The sequence below is a fragment of the Arvicola amphibius genome, chromosome 6 (genome assembly GCF_903992535.2).
Source record: "Arvicola amphibius chromosome 6, mArvAmp1.2, whole genome shotgun sequence".
Classification (NCBI taxonomy): Eukaryota; Metazoa; Chordata; class Mammalia; order Rodentia; family Cricetidae; genus Arvicola; species Arvicola amphibius.
The window spans coordinates 2311423-2330090 of record NC_052052.2 but is presented as its reverse complement, the minus strand read 5'-3'; the positions used below and the strand labels follow the sequence as shown (position 1 = coordinate 2330090).

At 48.4% G+C, this 18668-nt stretch overlaps 1 protein-coding gene across 3 annotated transcripts in view; it reads left to right on the top strand.

The window, feature by feature from the left end:
• The window catches only part of Cep104 (centrosomal protein 104), a 34160-nt gene extending 19763 nt beyond the window's left edge, over positions 1-14397 (top strand). For 2 of the 3 annotated variants that reach the window (XM_038333055.1, XM_038333054.1), the window contains exons 13-21: positions 1535-1741; positions 2213-2320; positions 3782-3818; positions 4737-4803; positions 4951-5059; positions 9185-9323; positions 9420-9487; positions 11661-11751; positions 12382-14397. In XM_038333055.1, coding sequence (XP_038188983.1) covers positions 1535-1741; positions 2213-2320; positions 3782-3818; positions 4737-4803; positions 4951-5059; positions 9185-9323; positions 9420-9487; positions 11661-11751; positions 12382-12497 — 942 coding nt within the window. In that variant the 3' untranslated portion in view covers positions 12498-14397. Of the gene's footprint in view, positions 1-1534; positions 1742-2212; positions 2321-3781; positions 3819-4736; positions 4804-4950; positions 5060-9184; positions 9324-9419; positions 9488-11660; positions 11752-12381 lie in introns of those variants that run through there. The other variant, XM_038333056.1, reaches the window with a different exon arrangement.
• Positions 14398-18668: the final 4271 nt, after the last annotated feature.

The window sequence follows — 18668 nt, the reverse complement described above, 5'->3', positions numbered from 1 at the left end:
TCAGGAGGTCAAGATTATCATTGGCTGCACAGTGAGTTTGAGACCAGCCTGGGCTACATGATATTCTGTCTCAAAAAACCTGAAAAACAAAAAAAAAAAAACTTATTTGCTTAAGAATACATCAGAGAATATAAACAAACCATGCCTACCTTGGTCTCCAGCCTGGATCATTGCCAGACACTTGTTTTATGACTGAACCTCGCTGTCCACGGTACAAGACACCCCTACTGTGTGTGACCCTAGACTGGGGTGAAACAAAACAAACCACTGGGACATTGATGGCTGCCATCACATTCAGCGCCCCTGTTGACATGAAGGAAAGGAAGAGGGGTGCAGGGTGACTGCAGGACTGGATGAGCAGGACCAGGGTGGCTGTGCAGTGCAGAGGCCGGGAGACTCTGCAGCAGGGTGGACCAGAGTCTCTGATGTAAGAGTAGAGGATACACAGACCCAGTGTGAGAGCCAGATGGTGTCAGCACACAGCCAGGTCTAGGTAGAGCCTAAAAGTGGGACACAGGGAAACCCGGGGCCCAGAGCCACTGGGGAGGCATTGCTGTATGACAGCACCACAGTGCAGTGAAAACGAAAGTCATAGGCAGAGGTTCTCAGCCTTCCTAATGCTGGGACCCTTAATACAGCTCTTCGTGTTGTGACCTCCAACCATAACATTATTTTTGTTGCTACTTCATAACTAATTTTGCTACTGTTAGGAATCATAATGTAGATATCTGTGTTTTCCGATGGTCATGTTGGGGTTGGGAACCACCGACATAAGGTAAGTGAGCTCAGGGTGTGGAAAGCATGGTGCTGAGCGCTGATGGAGCAGAAGACACAGTGTGCATGTGGAGATAACCAGGTTGAGGCCTGGGCTGCATAGATGAGACTGTCATAGACAGACAGACAGACAGACAGACAGAGCGAGCGAGCAGAAGGCACAACATGCATGTGGAGGTCAGAGGATAATTTGTAAGAGTCATGTTCTCTTTCCACTCTGGTTCCCAAGGCCAGGACTCAGGCAGTCGGGCTGGGTGGCGGGTACCTTTACTGGCTGAGCCATCTCGCTAGTATTTTCGGTGGTCTGATCGATTACGGTTCTAGGGAAAGAACACATGGATGTGTTAGACCAGTGCTCTTAACGCTAGCTGTGTCCCAGCACCCTGCTCATGATGCCAAAACAACAGACTGCACAGCCTGCAGGCAGCAGCACGCTTCAGCTGCCAATAAATGGGAACCTGCAGGCAGGGGAAGAAAACAGTCTGGGCAGACAGACAGACAGACAAAAGTCCCAGAGGCACCACCTACTTCATCCCTATTTGGAGTGCTTCCCAGCACCAGTGGTGAAAGCACTAGACCCCAGTGGGCTGTGTCACGTGGAGGAGAATTCCGGGTGTGCGGCCCCCTCTGCTCTTGTCTCCTCTTTGCCTTGTCTTTATTTTCCAAGTCTCTGCAATATACCTGGGTCTCTCTTGTGCTGGGAGGAGTTAACTTTGTTATTAGAAAATCAGTAGCAGAGCTGAGACTGCTTTCTTTGCAGTTTGCACTCAGCGCCCTGGAGCACAAGGTGTATGAGGTGCGAGAGACAGCAGTCAGAATCATCCTGGACATGTACAGACAGCACCCAGCCCTCACCCTGGAGCACCTTCCCCCGGAAGACAGCAGCACACGCAGGAACCTGCTCTACAAAGCCATTTTTGAGGGAATCGCTAAGATAGACGGCAGGCTGACGGAGGCTGAAGTCAGGGTGAGTGCCTCACAGATCGATGAAACTGCAGTCTGGGTTGCAGAAGTAACCTGGACCACAGACCAGCCATGCTGACTCACACCTATGGTCTCAGCATTGGGAGGCTGAGCTGAGAGGACTGCTGTGAATACAGGACAGGCTGGGCTAGGAGAAGAGAGAGAGAGAACAATGCTACCTGAGACATGAATAAACGGCCAGTTTCTTTCTAGGAGCCCATGTGGAGAAGCACAGTCTGGTAAGAAGCAGGCCCCTGAGCGAGGCCCTGGCCTGTCTGTGCTCTGCCTATAAGACCAGTGTTTCCTATCTAGGGAGAGCAGGATCAGTGATGTACAAACCTTTAGTAAATCACCGAAGAATTTCCTTTTAATACGAGTTACAGTCATGTCCAAATTAGATGCTTCAATTTGTCTCCCAATGTCTGAAGCTACCCTAAGAAAATTCCTCTAATAGGAAAAATGTTTTTTTAACCAGGCCCAGAAAAGAGCAGCCACTAAAGAAGCAGAAAAGCAGAAGAAGGAAGAGGTGAAGGTTCTGCAGGGCCAGTTGGCAGCGCTGAGAGAGACCCAGGCTGGAGCCCAGGTCAGAACGCCAGCACCTTCCACCTGAGTGCGCGGGTGCTGCGGCAATGCAGACGGTGCCTTGCTTTCTTTGTGGTTGGCAGGGGCACCGATAAAAGAGGGCCTTCCCCAGGCCTTTGGTGCCCATGTCAGTAGTTAGCCAGCTCTACTGCTGCTCTGAGGCTTGAGGGGAGCATCCTCCTGCCCGTTCTCAAGACAACCTGAGTTCAGTCTCCCTGAGAGCCACATGGTAGGACTGACTCCATAAAGTGGTCCTCTGACCTCTTCACTTGCACCATGGTATGCATGCAGCCGCCCCCATACACGCGTACACACAAAGTAAAGTACTTTTGAAAATGTAGGAGGGCAGAGGAGTTAAGGAGGGCCACAGTCCCAGATGAAGGCTCAGTCTTGCCAGGTATACTTGGAGCCTGCCTCCAAGCTGCTTGTGCCTGTGGCCACAGCTACTACACAAACCCCAAGGATGCTGTGGAGTGGGCAGAGGTCTGCACGCTACTGTCCACACAAATGGGAAATAACAAGGAGAGAAGCAGAAAACACATCTACAAATACATTTGCCTAAGAAGGGCTGGAGGTCCCTAGACCTTCCCACCAAAGGCCAAAGTGAGAGGAACAGTAAGGAAAGGAGAAGCGGTGGGGACTGGAGCTGGCTGCTTCCTTCCCCTGGCAGGGTTGTGATGCCTCCTCTACCACTGTAGCACTATGGCAGCCACCACTGGGGGGTGGGAGGGACGGGCAGTCATGCTGAGTGTTTTTCCCACTGGTTCACAAGTGTGATGAACTAGAGGCTCACTCCAGGTCACACGCTAGCTAGAACATGGCCAGGGCTCTGCTGCCCATCATACCTGTGTTGGGGCTGATGATCACTTGGCTCCTAGGAATGACAGTCACCTGTGGAGGAGATTGGTAGCCTTGGTATTTGTGTGTCTATGGAATAGTGGAGCTAAGGGGCTTAAAGAGAGCAGAAGAAAATGTTGGAGTTGTTTTGTTCTTGTTGTTAGCATTGAGTCTCACAGTTGTAGCTAAGGCTGCCCTAGAACTCATTCAATAGCACAGGCTGGCCTCAAATTCGTGATCCTCTTGCATCTGCTTAAGAAGTGTCAACATCACAAGTGTTCACCACCAGGTTTGGCTTGAAAAAATTGCTGATAGCCCTTTCATAATTTTGTGGAGCCCAGTGCCTATCATTACAGCATTAAAGAGGCTGAGGCAGGAGGATTGCAATGTTGCAGCCAGATGAGACTGTTACAGATAGATAGATAGATAGATAGATAGATAGATAGATAGATAGATAGATAGATAGGAAGGACTGTTTTGAATGAATGAATAGAAAAATGTGAATTCTGTTATTCTTTGATAGAAATATCAAACAAAACCTAGACATGTACTTTGAGGACAGTGTGTCCTGGGTAGACTAACTCACAGCTGCAGTTCACGCTGACCATTGCTATCTGTGTCCTAGGAGAAGGAGAATGACGGCGTGAAGCTCAGAAATCAAGGTGAGCGAATTCCAACCAAGACCCCTCAATACTGACCTCACTTCCTTGGCCGAGCATGGTTACGCATACCGTTAATCTCAGCCCTCGGAGACTGGAGAATTTCTTGTGGGTTTGAGGCCAGCCTGGGCTACAAAACAAGTTTCAAGCCAGCCAGGGCTGCATAGTGAGACTGTGTCAAAACAAAACAAAATCACTTCCTGTAGCAGGCCTGGTTTCAAACATCTGAGCCCAGGGAATGGCAGATGAGGCAGGAGGATGGCAAATGCCTTAGTTACTTTTCTGCTGTGATAAGACGTCAATAACTAAGGCACCTTATAAAAGAAAAACTTTATTTGGGGCTTGTAGTTTCAGAGGGTGAGCCCATGACTACCCTGGCAGGAGCATGACTGCAGGCAGGCATGGTGCTGGAGCAGTAGCTAAGAGCTTACATCTGATCCACAGGCACCAGAGAAAGGGACAGATGCTGGGAATGGCATGGGCTTTTGAAACTTCAAAGCTTGCCACACCTCCTCCAGCAGGCCACACCTCCTAATCCTTCCCAAACAGTTCCGCCACCTGGGGACACGTGTTCAGACATGAGCCTGTGGGGGCCGTGCTCGCTCGGAGCACTGCAGCAAGTTTGCAGCTACTCCAAGCTGCGTCGCAAGGCCTTGGCCACAAACCCGAGGCTGCAGCTGTAGCTCATGGTGCCAGTGCTTGCCTGGGATGTGCAAGGCCTCAATTTGGCTCCTAGCACTGAAGAAAAGGAAAGAAAGCTCTTGGCTCTGCAGCCCCAACTGGAGTTTACTTTGTGCTTGGACACCTGACCACTGGGTTTATAGAAACCAAAATGACAATTTTATAAATTACAATTTTTTGCTGAAACTTTAAACATTTCAACCAAACATTACTTAGATTGTGCTTTTTTAATCTCCTCAGACCCTCCAGGAAGAAAAGCTGCCCCACCTGACACCCCAGAAATCCCAGATAACCACTATTTGGATAAGTGAGTGATGCTGCCTGTGTCTGTGACGTGGGGGCTTCTCAAGGGGAAGGAGGGGCCTAGCGAGGGCTGAGTCTAATACATTGGGGGTTGAGTGGTCATGGTAGCCAGAGCGAAGCCTTCACTTCTGCCTTTTCTAATTCATTGTAGTCTGTGCATCTTTTGTGGGGAGAGAAATGAGTCTTTCACAGAAGAGGGCCTGGACCTCCACTACTGGAAACACTGCCTCATGCTGACAAGATGCGACCACTGCAGGCAGGTCAGGTGCTGGGCACTAAGACACCAAGTTTTTGAGAAAAAGACCAAAGCGTGGGTAGCCCCGATCTTTGAAGCTTGAGAGGGAAGTCATGAAGAGAGCAGAGAAGTCCGTGCTGTGACCCAGAGTGACTGACAGTGTCAGCCGCTCTCCACCACCTGCAGCTCAGTCTGTCCCTGCCCCCTTTGACAACATGTACAGCATTGTTGCTTGGCCCTCCTGTAAGTGGACTCCTGTTGTGTGGGCCCATGCTCCCCTGTGTCCATCGCCTGTTGCTGTGTCTGTGTTTTGCATAGACCAAGATTGATTCATACCCTTACTGTTTCAGTTTGGGACTGCTAGGAATAGCTTTGCTGTTGGCATTCTCGTGTTGCATTACTCCTGGAACACACAAAGAAACATCCATTGTCCCCAGCTAGGACACTAACTTACCAGGTAGTTTATTAGCTACTGATGGCTCATGGGTATTGTCTGGCCCTCCATCTCCAGCAAGTAGCCAGGTGATGTGCACTGCTGTGGCCCGCTTCCAGTCCTGTCCCCGGTGTGCTGCCTGAAGACATGTTATTATATGTTCCAATTGAGTGTGTTTTCAGGACCTCCAGCTATACAACACGAGAACAGGCACACTGAGGTTCCCCTGCACATGCTCCAACCTTAGATGGTTCGACCGCAGTTGCAGATGCCTCTTGTTTCCCATAACAGGCAATGCAGCAGCTTGTCCAACACTCTTCCTTGGCTCTGTTGTACCTATAGTCAGGCTCTGATTTGCTGTGTGGGTTTTCCTAGGGAGATATACAGAACATTTGTTCACCCCCATAAGACACCGGCAAACAAAGGGATAGTTCTACCCAGCGTGGTAAGCCAGTGAGCTTCCCAGGGCTTCACAGCAGCTTGGGGTACAGCTGACAAAAGCCGTGTCAGTGGAGTGCCATCCTCAGAGAACCTTCCACTTCCTGTGTGCTGCAGCTGAGGGGCAGGATCAGAAATGGTGGGTGGAATCTCGGGAGGACTGCAGTTCCATCCCTTACCATGTATCAGGCTATCGGTGTATTGTTTTGCATAATTTTATTGCCATAACTATGGGTTCAAGATCAGCACAGCAATCTCTGCTCTACAATGGCCATAATCAAGTTAATTATGGAGTCTCAATATGACCACAGCACTGGGCCACATGCCTAACCTGGTCTTGTTGATGGACCATAGTGCAGCACCAGGCCATATATGTCCAACCATGGTCCTGTGGATGTGACCACAGGGCAACTCTGGGCCACATGTCTAGTGCCCAGAGGTACAGAGTCCCAACCACCTTACAGCTCACAGCAATGAGAAAGAGGGCACCTCTGTTCTTACATGCTACATGCTACATGCTACCTGTGACTGAGGCAGGCACCATTTGTCTACTTGTCATTGGCCTCCATTGCTAGGTGTCTTTCTGTTGTCATCTTCTACATCTGGGTATAGCCCTTGGTCTCACTGGCCACATCTCTTGGACAGGCCGCCAGCCGACAAATGATGGCAAAGACTTCTGTTAATTATGAGAGCTTGGCTCATGGCTCAGGCTTGTCGCACCAGCTCTTATAACTTAAATTAGCCCGTATTTTTATTAATCTACATTGTACCACATGGCTTCTGCTGCTCTCGTGTTCAGTGAGTTCAACTCGTTCTGCACTTCAGTGGCGTCTCCTATGGCTTAGAGTGTCCGACAGACCTCTGTGCAGCAGGAATTCTGAAGGGCTGTCCTATCGTGTCTTAACGAAGTTCAGCAGTCACTCTCTGCTGTGTCCTGCTTGTCCAATTTGGACAGCATACTGTCAGCAGTCGAGGCAAGGGCACTGTCTTGCCCAAATGGCTAGCTTTACCACAATGAAAGCAAACTCCATATGGAGGTTCTTCAATGTCTATCATCATTTTTTGGAGTAAAATGGTGCTGCCAGGAGCAGATGTGTCTCACTATCACGAAAGTTTTATGCTATTAAAAACATCTTAAATGCCATATCCTGTAGGTCTCTGCAGTATTTGAAGACCATCTATCCAAAATATCTGTTTGACCTTGAAAACATACCTAACATGGCTACAAGTTTGACTGTTATAGATGACTAACTACTAACCTACATTTTCTTAATTGTCCTAAACAATTTGTAATAATAGCCTTTAAGGACTAGAGCTTTACATTGCTTTTTTTTAGATTTATTTATTTACTTATTTATTATGCATACAATGTTCTGTTAACGTACACACCAGAAGAGGGCACCAGATCTCATTATCGATGGTTTTGAGCCCCCATGTGGTTGCTGGGAATTGAACTCAAGACCTCTGGAAGAGCAGCCAGTGCTCTTAACCTCTGAGCCATCTCTCCAGCCCCCTACATTGCATTTTTAAATGAGCTGCATAGGTACAATACCTTAAACAAGAGTAGGAACATATATACAGTATATTAAAATAAAAATAACCTTAAATTTGTATCAGTATACAAAAATCCTTACCAATGTAAACTACTTAGGACTAGTAGTTGCTTTTTTTACTTTAAAAGTAGATTTAATAATTTACCCTTTTATCCTACCATTCCTATATCCCCCTTTTTCTTTTCAAAATGAGATCCATGAATATAATCTCTTTTGCTCAATGGTTTTTCCTGACCATGATCAATAACAACTTGTAACCAGTTCCTCTAAATGATGATAAACATCCTTAACCTTCCAAAAGACCAAAAACCATTCACCCCACCTCTTGGGGATACAGGTGTTAGGTTTTCTAGACTGCTTCCTGTTGTCTGGGGGGTGATGGTGCCTGTAGGGGATCCTGATAAAATTGGGATAATGGGAAGTCCTGGGAGAGCTAGCTGTATTCTTTGTTTAGTCTCTGTGTGGTGGGAAAGCGCAGGGCTTGTCTGAAGTCCTGGCTGGAGAGTCTGTGAGCCTGGACCGTCTTAGTTTAGCTAGCATCTTTGAAGTTGTTCTGGATGCAGAATTTTGAGGAAATTCTGAAAGGCTGTATTAACTGGGCTACTTGACTTCATTGGTGTCTGATCCTTTTTTTCTGAAAACACATAGACTTTTAAAGGTAGCATACATATCAGCATTAACACAAGAACAGAATGCGCAGTAAGCACAGTCAGCTAAAGATGATTCTCTGCTCTATGTTCGAGCGGTAAAAGGCATCTGCCAACCTTATAAACAGTCTGTCTGAACTGTATAACCAACCTCTATCCACGCCATGGAAGGACTCATGTCCCCATGTCAAGGGATCAGCATACATGTCATCTGTCCTGTGGTCTTTCCTGTCTTCCTCTCTCACATCTGCAGCCAAGATCCTCAGAGGTCTCCCCTGGTTAGATCTGATCTTTGTTAATTTTGAAGGAATCATAGCTTTTCATTTCCTGTGGAAACAAAAGCACAACCCCTCTCTCCCCCATTCTGTGTGTCTGAGTCGTTCTGTGTCTCGTTGGTATCTCCTGCATGCCTCCATTATCTCCCCTTCCACTCTTGACCCAGAAGTCCCGCCTATACCTCCTGCCTAGCTATTGGCCATTCAGCTTTTTATTACACCAACCACAGCCCATCTTCACACAGTGCACAAATAGCCCACAACAGAAGTCTTTAATTCAGGCTGTCCCCTGCCAGTCCTTCTAGGGTTCATGCCCTGCTCTGCTTCTCTCCTGCTCTGGGCCTCTGTCTTCAAACAATGAAGACAAACGGGAAGTGTCTCGTTTCATCTCATCTGGTGCCCAGGGAAGGATGTAAGAGAGCAGGTCCCACCTTTTGGACTCACTCCTCCTTCTGGCAGTACAGATTCCGACACCCCCGGGTGTGCCACTGACCTCTTCAACAGTGTGTGGCTCCATGGCTGTGCGGAAGGTATTCTGAGCAAGTGTTGGATGGGTGGGAGAACCTTCTTCATATGCACATTCTTAGAAATACTGGGGAGCCAGAATTTGATCCCAGAGCCACAGCGGACACTCAGGTCAGCTGTAGCCCCAGCCCATACCGTGGCCTTTGCATGGCACTCAGGTGACATGAGGAGGACCAGGGCCTCTACAAAGTGCGTGACTGCGGACACTGTTGTGTGCAGAGGACCCAGCACAGCTGCCCTGGCCCCCACAGCAGTCACGCGGCTCTGTCTCCGCTGCAGGTCGTTGAGATCTCCAGCCTGACGCAGCACCTGCTGACAGAGTGTGACAAAAGGCACGGGTTTGGGAAGTGCCACCGCTGCAGCGAGGCTGTCCCCACGGAGGAGCTTCCCAGGCACATCCAAACCAAGGAGTGCAACCGTGAGTGCCACCTAGGCATTGTGGGGTTGGATGGACCCTTCCTCTCACTGAGGGGTCATCCAAGTAACCAAGTCTTCTTTATCGAAATCACTGCAGCTGCCAAATCGGAGAAGGTGGCAAACCGATGTCCTCTGTGTCATGAAAACTTTGCCCCTGGAGAAGAGGTAAGGGGGCCTGAACCAAGATGGGGGCAGCAGGGGAGCAGTTAGCGCACTGTCAGGACGACAGCCAGGAAGCACAGTGCCCTCCTGACTTCCTAACAGCAGAGTCTTGGTCACTGGGCACCCATGGTTTTACACTTCAGTGTGGCTTTCATGTATGAATCCAGGCCTCCCTGGCATCATGGTCAGGTCTTTAGCCCATAACCATTTGGAGTAAAAAAATGTGCCCCATGGTAGTTGATGGTTCTCCTCCTACTCAGTGCCATGCTCTCCTCCTGTCCTGAGCAGGTACCATGGTGACACAGGCTGCTTTTTGTCATGTGCTTTGCCTCTGGTATTTGGGGATGCATGCAGGGGCCGAGGTATCCACGGGCCTACCCCCTTTCTGCCTGCACAGTACATGCCAGGCAGCTCAGGAGATCTTCTCTTGGCTGTGCTTCTGCCCCAGGAGATGCTATGAAGTCCAGTATTCTTTCCTGTTACCTTTCTTCATCCCCGGTGTTGTGTGACAAGACTTTCACTGGGGAGACACAACACACATCTCTCTGCCCCAGAGAAGGAGCCCACACAGTACAGAAACTACCAAAGTCCAACTTGGTGAAGCCTGAGTAGTACTGGGATGTTAGGAGAGTAAGTAAGGAGTTGATTATAGGAGGAGACTGTTGTATCACCAAAGCTTGCCCCAGCGTGAGCGACAGTTCACTGAAGCTGGGAACCTGGAGCACACTGCAAAGCCTGCAGACAGAGCTGGATGGGGTGTCCTTTCCTGGTGACTCTGGTCTAAACCTCTGCCAGGCAGCTGGGTTGGTCTTGGGGCCTTTGCAGCTTGATTGCATTCCCTGACAGGGAGGGGCGCAGTGACCCTGATCAGTCTTGAGGACTTCCTGCCTAAGGAGTTTTCCCACAGCGTGAGGTTTTCTCGATCTTGAAGGAACCTGTTACACAGCTCTAGCGGCTTTCAGAATGACAGGCCAGCTCACTAGTCTTGTGGCAGCTTGTCTGCTTTTAGTGTCTTGCTAAACTCATGGATGAGAGTAGATACAGAGCCATGGCCACCCTGCCCTTCTGGATGATCACCTCTGGACAGCAAGGGTCCTTTCGCCTGGTCTTCTGAGGCTTTGTAGCTGACTGTATCCTCTTGTCTGGAATATTCTACCCAGACAGGAATCAGCTGTCCTGCCAAGATGTGTGGCCCTGTCTCTCTCTCAGCACAGGGAGGGCCACTGCTGTCTGCTGTCTCCCATCCACACCCAGCCAGTGCACCTTCCTCACCTTGTCTTCCTGGAATCCCAGCATGCTCCCTCCTCCCCGTCCCCAAGTTCTGTAGCCTCACCAACCAAAAAAGGCCCGAGGACACAGAATTACTGTGTCTGCCCTGGACAACCCTGAAGTTGTCCTGAGTCGTGGATCCAGCCCTTGCTTATTATCAGGTTCTGTTCTGGGCAGGGCACTGTTTCCATCTCACAGGTCCAGGCCTTGAGCTCTGTAAGCGGGACTTGTTCTCAGAACCGCATCCGGGCTGAGACTGCTGTGCTTGCCCTGCTGCCTGTGCTAAGAGGACTTGTTCACACCTGCACGCCCTGCACGTCCAGACTCCTCTGTAATTAGGAACCTTCATTTTTCATCATGAGCGCTGCCCTTGCTGACCCACTTCCAGCTGCCCAGCCTTCTCTCTCTTGCCCTCCCTCTGTGCCCACCATCTGCCATGCACTAATACCCTCTCTGGGTCGATGGCTGTTCACTGTCACGTGACTTCCCTATTATACCAGGTGTCTGTGCTACCTTAGCTCTGTGTGACAACATCCATTTACTACCTCATGGTTCCCCTGATCCCAGGCTGGCATTCATGACCTCCTGGGCTGCCATGGAGTTGCTAGCTAACCTACATGTTCACCTGCAGCTCAACAAGGGAAGAGCCACTGCCTAGTGCCTTTTAGCAGCTGGCAAAAATAAGTCCTTGTAGCCACAGGACTCAGGTTCCAGTCATCCAGGGTGGAATGGGAAATGCAAAACCAGCCTGTAAGACTTGGGTGCTGAGGCCAAAGAAGGGCAGGGAGCCAGGCCTCTCACTGGTTGGCACTCATTCCCATTATGAACAGTGAGTTGTGTACTCTGGCAGCACCCCAGGTCCCTTGGAGCCACCAGGCTAACATGCTGTACCTCCTCTTTGTTGCAGGCATGGAAGGCTCATCTGATGGGCCCTACTGGCTGCACAATGAACCTGCGCAAGACACATGTTCTCAGCAAAGCCACAGCCCCGCAGCAAGGTGAGTCAAAAGTCACACATGGGGCCCTGCGTTCTGCTGCAACTTAGGTGAGATGCATCCTGAGTTTCCTGTCCATGTGCATCTGACCTGCTAACCCCATTCTCCAAGGAGCGGCTGCTCCCCACAGCTGCTGCACCCACAGAGGAAGCCACTGCCTTCTTTCAGCCCACCATCTAAGGCATTCATTTCAGATTAAGATGCCCTCCCAGAGAGCAGAAGACCTCTGGATGTGGTGATACCGTGAAACAGTGGCCTGTTCTGGGGGGTAGCTCTGCATCTCCGTACTTACGCACAAGGAAGGCCCTCCACTCCCTTCCTGGTTCAGCGGGAAATAGTGGCTCAGGCAGGGCTCACATGGCAAGATCTCTTTAGCCAGCCTCTTAGACGTAAGTGGACAGAAGCCCATGGCTCCTTGTCAGGTCACATTCATTGTGGCTGCTGCCACATTTCTGGAGTTGGGCCTTCTGTACCATGTATCCTGTGTCTTCCTCTCCCACTGCCATGTGCATTTCTAACCTGGTGTGGGTTCTCGGCCATTCTCACAGTCACTGTGGGGTCTGCAGTCCACCTGCAGGTAAGAGTTCCTCTTTTCATGTTGTTCTGTGTCCTGTGCATCTGTCTCCACTACAGGGAAGGGCCCAGCAGCATCGAAGTCAGGCACCTCAGGACCCAAGGTTGGAAGCAAGATCCCCACCCCAAAGGGGGGCCTGAGTAAGAGCTCCAGCAGGACGTACATGAGACGGTGACAGTTTCCACTGTCCCTGCCGGGGGCTGTGCAGTTTCCCCGTTGTAAGCCATGTGTGTTGACATAGTGATGCAGGACTCTGTGCCTGCTGACCTTGGCCTCTCGTGTCGCAGGAACAGAGTGCATGGATATGACCAAAGAACCCGTCCCACGCTAGGCCCTTGTCAGTGCCCAGGCACAGAAGTGCCTCTTGCTCAGGAAGCCAGCGAGTACAGCACCCACTTTCCTTACTACTGAGATGTACCCCAAACTTTGAGCTCACTGGTGTCTGTTGCACATGTTAGACTTTGCACAGGGCTAAGCTCAGCGTTGGTGGCCCTAGCAGACAGCAGCAAGCCAGACTGAACCTCCTGTGTCGTCTCTCTCACGGCCTGCCTGCTAGGTTGTCACACCATATACAGCAACAAGCAATAAAGGGAAGCGAGCAAAAGGCAGCCGTCCTAAGAACAAGCCCCTCCAGGACACACTGCCCAGTGCTGCTGTGCACACCGGTCCCATCCCCCACTGACAGCCCTACCTTGATGCCTTTCCTCAGCGGGCTCAGATCCTGTGCTGCAGAGTCCTAAATGGACTTTGGGTGATGTCCCCTGGTTACCCTCTTCTCACCTGACCATAACCCACCTGCAAGCCTCAGTTTCTTTATGGCACAAGAGAGCACCTTCCACATTTGCTAACCCAAAAAGTTGTGTTATGTCCTGTGATGTAAATGAACCCACTTTCCCAGATCATTCACAGGATGTCACTCACAAGACCTCAGGGGACAGCTGTCAGCATCCTCCACCCGCCTTCTTCCCAGGAGCTCCAGCAGACAAGCATCTGTGGGAAGAACAGAGTCCATCTGAAACTCATGCCCCTGTCTCCGCCACAGGCTGAAGGGGGCCACTGAGGCCCTGCCCTGTGCCTGCTTCCTGAGGTTTTCCTCATTTCCCTTTGAAATGTCTGGGATTGAGAAAATGAGTGTTATAAATTTAGGGCATATTTCTTTAAAATTCCCAACCATGTAAAACAAAATCCATATGTATAGGTGCCTGAGCAGCGAGCATGCTGGGTAGTTAATCCCATGAGCTCACCCCTGCTGTTGGCCAACAGCTACTGTACTTGGCTGAGAGCAGGATCTGTTGAGAGGAGGATCCTGTCAGAGGCCTTTAGTGTGGAGAGAGCACAAAACGACTTAGAGAGCCAAGCACAGGTGCCGTAGGTTGGGCGCCGGCCATTGTCTTCTAGCCGTCTCAGAGTACAGGCAGGCAACAGTGGAAGTCACCCTCAGCACTCAGGAAGCAGACACCTGTGATGCTTTTTATCTGCTGTAAAAATCCTTCCTTCTTAGCCTGCATGGTGGCTCAAACCTGTACTCCTGGCACTTGAGAGGCCAGAGTCAGAAGCTCACCACAAGTTCAAGGGAAGCCTGGGCTCCAGAGTGAGGCGTTGGCTCAAAATTAAACAGAACAAAATAGAATCCCTCATTTTAGCTCCCATGTTTGCCTGTTACAGAATCATGAGTTTCTGCAGAGGTGACTGGCGATCTTGACAGCCTCACAGCTCCACACCACTGTGCTTGATTCAGGGAGGGAGCTAAGAGCCCACCATTCATAATATCAAAGTGTGGAACACTCCTCAAGCTTCACGTACGACACGTTGTGGATATTTAATATTTATTTATATTATTTTTCATAAAAGATATTCTATTAAACCTAATTTAAAAGAATTGTGTCATATCTGATACTGAAATACATTGTAAATACCTTTAATGAAAATCTGCAACTTTTTAATGTTTTAACATAGTTTTTCTATTTGTCTTTATTTCAGGTGCCAGAAGTATAAAATAATATATTTTTATTGTTTTAGGATTTATGTGCTAATTTGACTTGAGTACATTAATACAGTAAAAAGATCATTCAGTGTTTGTCACTTTTATTTCAAGATTTTATATACAGATTTCATTTGTTTTTACTAGATTTACTCCTTTTACATGTGTGTGTTTTGCCAACATGTATGTTTGTGCACCACATGTGTGCCTGGTGCCCATAGAAGTCAGAAAAGGGCACCAGATTCTTTGGGACGGGAGTAATGGTTATAAGCCACCCACTGAGTGAGTACTGGAATTGAACCAAGGCCCACTACAGAGCACTAAGAGCTCTTAACCACCGAGCTCTCTCTCCAGTCCTGTTTCTGTGTTTGAGTCAAGGTCTTACTGTGCAGCCCTGGCTGGTTTAGAGCTCGTGGTGTAGGCCAGGCTGACCTTGAACTCAGAGATCCACACGGGTCTGGCTTCCAGGTGCTGGGACTAAAGGCAAGCACCACTGTGCCCAGCTCACTGGATTTGTAAGTCACGTTCTGGGCTATTAGCTCTGGCTCATTATTAACTAGCTCTTACAACTAAAATTAACACATAATTCTTATCTATGTTTAGTCACATGGCTTGAACCATTTCCCAGTAAGGCGTTCTCATCTTGCTTCCTGGCTGGTCTGACTCTCTGCCTTTCCTCTTTCTAGAATTCTAGTCCGGTTGCCCCACCTATACTTCCTGCCTGGCTACTGGCCAATCAGCATTTTATTAAACAATACAAGTGACAAATCTTTACAGTGTACAAGAGCATTATCCCACAGCAGAGGGGGTTAAGGGAAAAGACACATTGTCTCTTGAAGGTTTCCTTCTTTATTCTTCTGTGTTCTATCTTCTCTTTTCTATCTCTATCTAGAAATGTCCCTTCTATCTCTTTTGATGTTTTCTTTTTTTAATATTTATTTATTTATTATGTATACAATATTCTGTCTGTGTGTATGCCTGCAGGCCAGAAGAGGGCACCAGACCCCATTACAGATGGTTGTGAGCCACCATGTGGTTGCTGGGAATTGAACTCAGGACCTTTGGAAGAGCAGGCAATGCTCTTAACCTCTGAGCCATCTCTCCAGCCCCTCTTTTGATGTTTTCTATCTTTATTCTTGATGTTTTCCTTCTAGCTCTCTCATTCTTGATGTTTTCCTTCTAATCTATTTTAACTCTCTCATCATTCTCTCATTTACATCTTATATACCTCAGGAAAATCTTTCAGGCAGTATAAAAATTACAGTGTGGTTATATTCTGCTTTTCTTTTTTTTAGTGTTTTCTTTATTATTTATTATCTAGACAGTATTCTGCCTGCATGTACACCTGCAGACCAGAAGAAGACATCAGATCATTGCTGGGAATTGAACTCAGGACCTTTGGAAGAACAGTCAGTAATCTTAACCTCTGAGCCATCTCTCCAGCCCATACATTCTGTTTTTCAAGTGAATTATTACAATGAGTACAAATAAAACACAGCCTCTTTTCCACATCCCTTCCATGATTTTCTGTATGACAGGTGAGAAATCGATTATCCCTAGAACCCAGGCCCATTCACACTCACGCAACTTGTTATAGATCAGCAGTGTGTAAGCAAGCAAGGTATTCTACAGGCAGGCTGCATTTTGTAGAGCCAAAGAAAGGAACAATCACTTTACTACTTATCTTTTTTTTTTGGGGTGGGGGGGTTTTCGAGACAGGGTTTCTCTGTAGCTTTGAAGCCTATCCTGGAACTAGCTCTTGTAGACCAGGCTGGTCTCGAACTCACAGAGATCCGCCTGCCTCTGCCTCCCGAGTGCTGGGATTAAAGGCGTGCGCCACCACCGCCCGGCTTTTACTACTTATCTTAAAAGGTAATCTTACAAGGAATCTTAAAGAAATCATGAATCTAAAATTTTGTATATGGAAAAGAATCGGTCAGCTCTACTTTAAATGTTTAGAGTCCATACCCACTCGTCAATATTGTTTATATCAGGAGATTGAGGGCAGAAATGGTTACAAGGAATTAACCATCACCCTTTGGTCGTCAACCAATCCTAGTAAGGAAAGTGTGTCAGCTAGTAATAATTGGGCTGCTTTATTCTTGTTCTCTGAATTTAGAGAGTTTCTCATTCAACTATGTGGCTTTCTAAAACTTTAGATTGTCTTCAAAGCATCTGCTCTAACCTGAGGTTATTGTGAGGCTTTGTTTGAGCTAATGATGCACACTGAAGCCTGTGAGTGCTTCTTTCTACATTAAGATGAAAGGAATTGGAGCCAGCCCGGCTCCTGGGACTCAATCATTTCTCTTAATCTGCAATCTGTGCAGCTCCTTAGGTCAAACTCATAGGCCCTGGCTCTGTAACATGTCCTTGTATGTATTTTTATTCATCAAAACTCTGTATAAACATTATTATTATCAACCAGAGAGCGCAGCTTAGGAAGGAATCATCTTCATAAGAATTCACAGGTAAAAATGCCCAGCAGAATGAGATAAACATACTACATTTCAGACAGTGGGAATCTCCCACACCTGTTCACACCGTGCCAGATACCAGAGAAAGACAGCGGCAGCAAACATGTAAAGACACAGCAGAAGCAAAAGACATCCCAGAGTCTGAGGTCTCAGAACCTCGTCTATCAAAGATTCATCCATCAGGGAATTGCCTCCTGGTGGGCTAACATCTTGAACTTCAATTGCCTCCTGCTGCTCCTCTAAAAGTGATCACTGGGGGGGGGGGCAGCTCATTGTGGGTGGTGCCTTCCCCAGGCTAGTGGTCCTGGGTTCTGTTAGAAAGCAGGCTGAGCAAGCCATGGGAAGCAAGCAGTAAGCAGCACCCCTTCATGGCCTCTGCATCAGCTCCTGCCTCCAGGTCCCTGTCCTGATTCCTTTAAGGATGAGCAGTTTTGTAGAAATGTAAGCTGAATAAACCCTTTCCTCCCCACCTTGCTTTGGGGTTATGGTGTTTCATCGCAGCAATAGTAACCCTGACTAGGACAGATGTGTGGGTCAAGGAGCTATCACATACAGGACTCTGACCCAGAGAGGAGGGCAGAGGACTTTCAAAGCTTAACCAACCAAGACTGCGTGTCTCCAAGGGAGGGGGCTCTTATGCGCTAGTAAAGGAACAAGCACCACACCCCCCTCCAGCCCAGTCCATTCCACCTAATTGCTACTGAAATACGACAGTACTTCCCAATGCTGCCTTAGCAGGATAACACAGAGGCTTCGCCTTACAGTTCTGCTGTGCTGAGGTCAGCTACAAATCTCACCAGACTCAAACCAATGAATCATACATGAGGTCCATTCCTTTGTAGGGGAGAACCCGCTGAGGTGTCTCATATCTCTACTCCCCTTACCACTGTCCGTCTGTCTGCTTCCTCCTTTTCCTGCTTCTTTTCTAAAGACTCTTGGCAGTGTGTTGGGTCTTCCTCCTCCTCCTCCTCTTCCTCCTCCTCCTCCTTTCCTTTTTTGGTCTTTTTGAGACAGGGTTTCAAAAAGAGTTCCTGGCTGTCCTGGAACTCTTTTCGTAGACCAAGCTGGCCTCGAACTTACAGAGATCCACCTGGCACTGCCTCTTGAGTGCTGGCATTAAAGGTGTGTTCCACCACTGCCTGGCTACGCCACCACCGCCCATCATGGGTTCCACTCGACATAATCAAAGCCATCCTGAGTCATAACCACCATGATTACTACTATCCCCATTCACCCTGGCTGTGTTTTCCTGCACAGTTCCCTAGCAAACCACAGATTAGTAATCACAATCCAGTCTCCGAAGATGTGCCTGACTCTTCCTATTATCTTCTGACAAACTGTAGATGAAATTTTTTTTGTCCCAACCACCCATTTCTAAATAAACACAGAGGCTTATATTAATTACAAATGTTCGGCCAATAGCTCAAGCTTGTTACTAACTAGATCTTACATTTAAACTAACCCATTTCTATTAATCCACATATTGCCACATGGCTCGTGGCTTTACCTGTCCTCTAGCATCTTGCTTTCCCAGCAGCTGGCTGGCCTCTCTCTCAACTCCACCCTTCTTCATCCCAGTCCTCAATTGGATTGTCCCACCTAACTTTATCCTGCCCTATTTAGGCCAATCAGCTTTATTTTTAACCAATGAGAGTAATACATATTCACAACATCAGAAGGATTATCCTACTACAATGAACCCAGTGCATCCCAGGCCCAGTGCAGTGAGTTTTGTCCTAACCCATTGTTTCTGACCACTAGGCCTCATCCTGGAGCATTAATTAATACCTATGGAAACTTGATAGCCACCCCCCCCCCCCCCAAGGAAGACAGCAGATACAACTTCAATGTCTTGGACCACCTTCCAGGACCAGAAAGAACATACAGATGG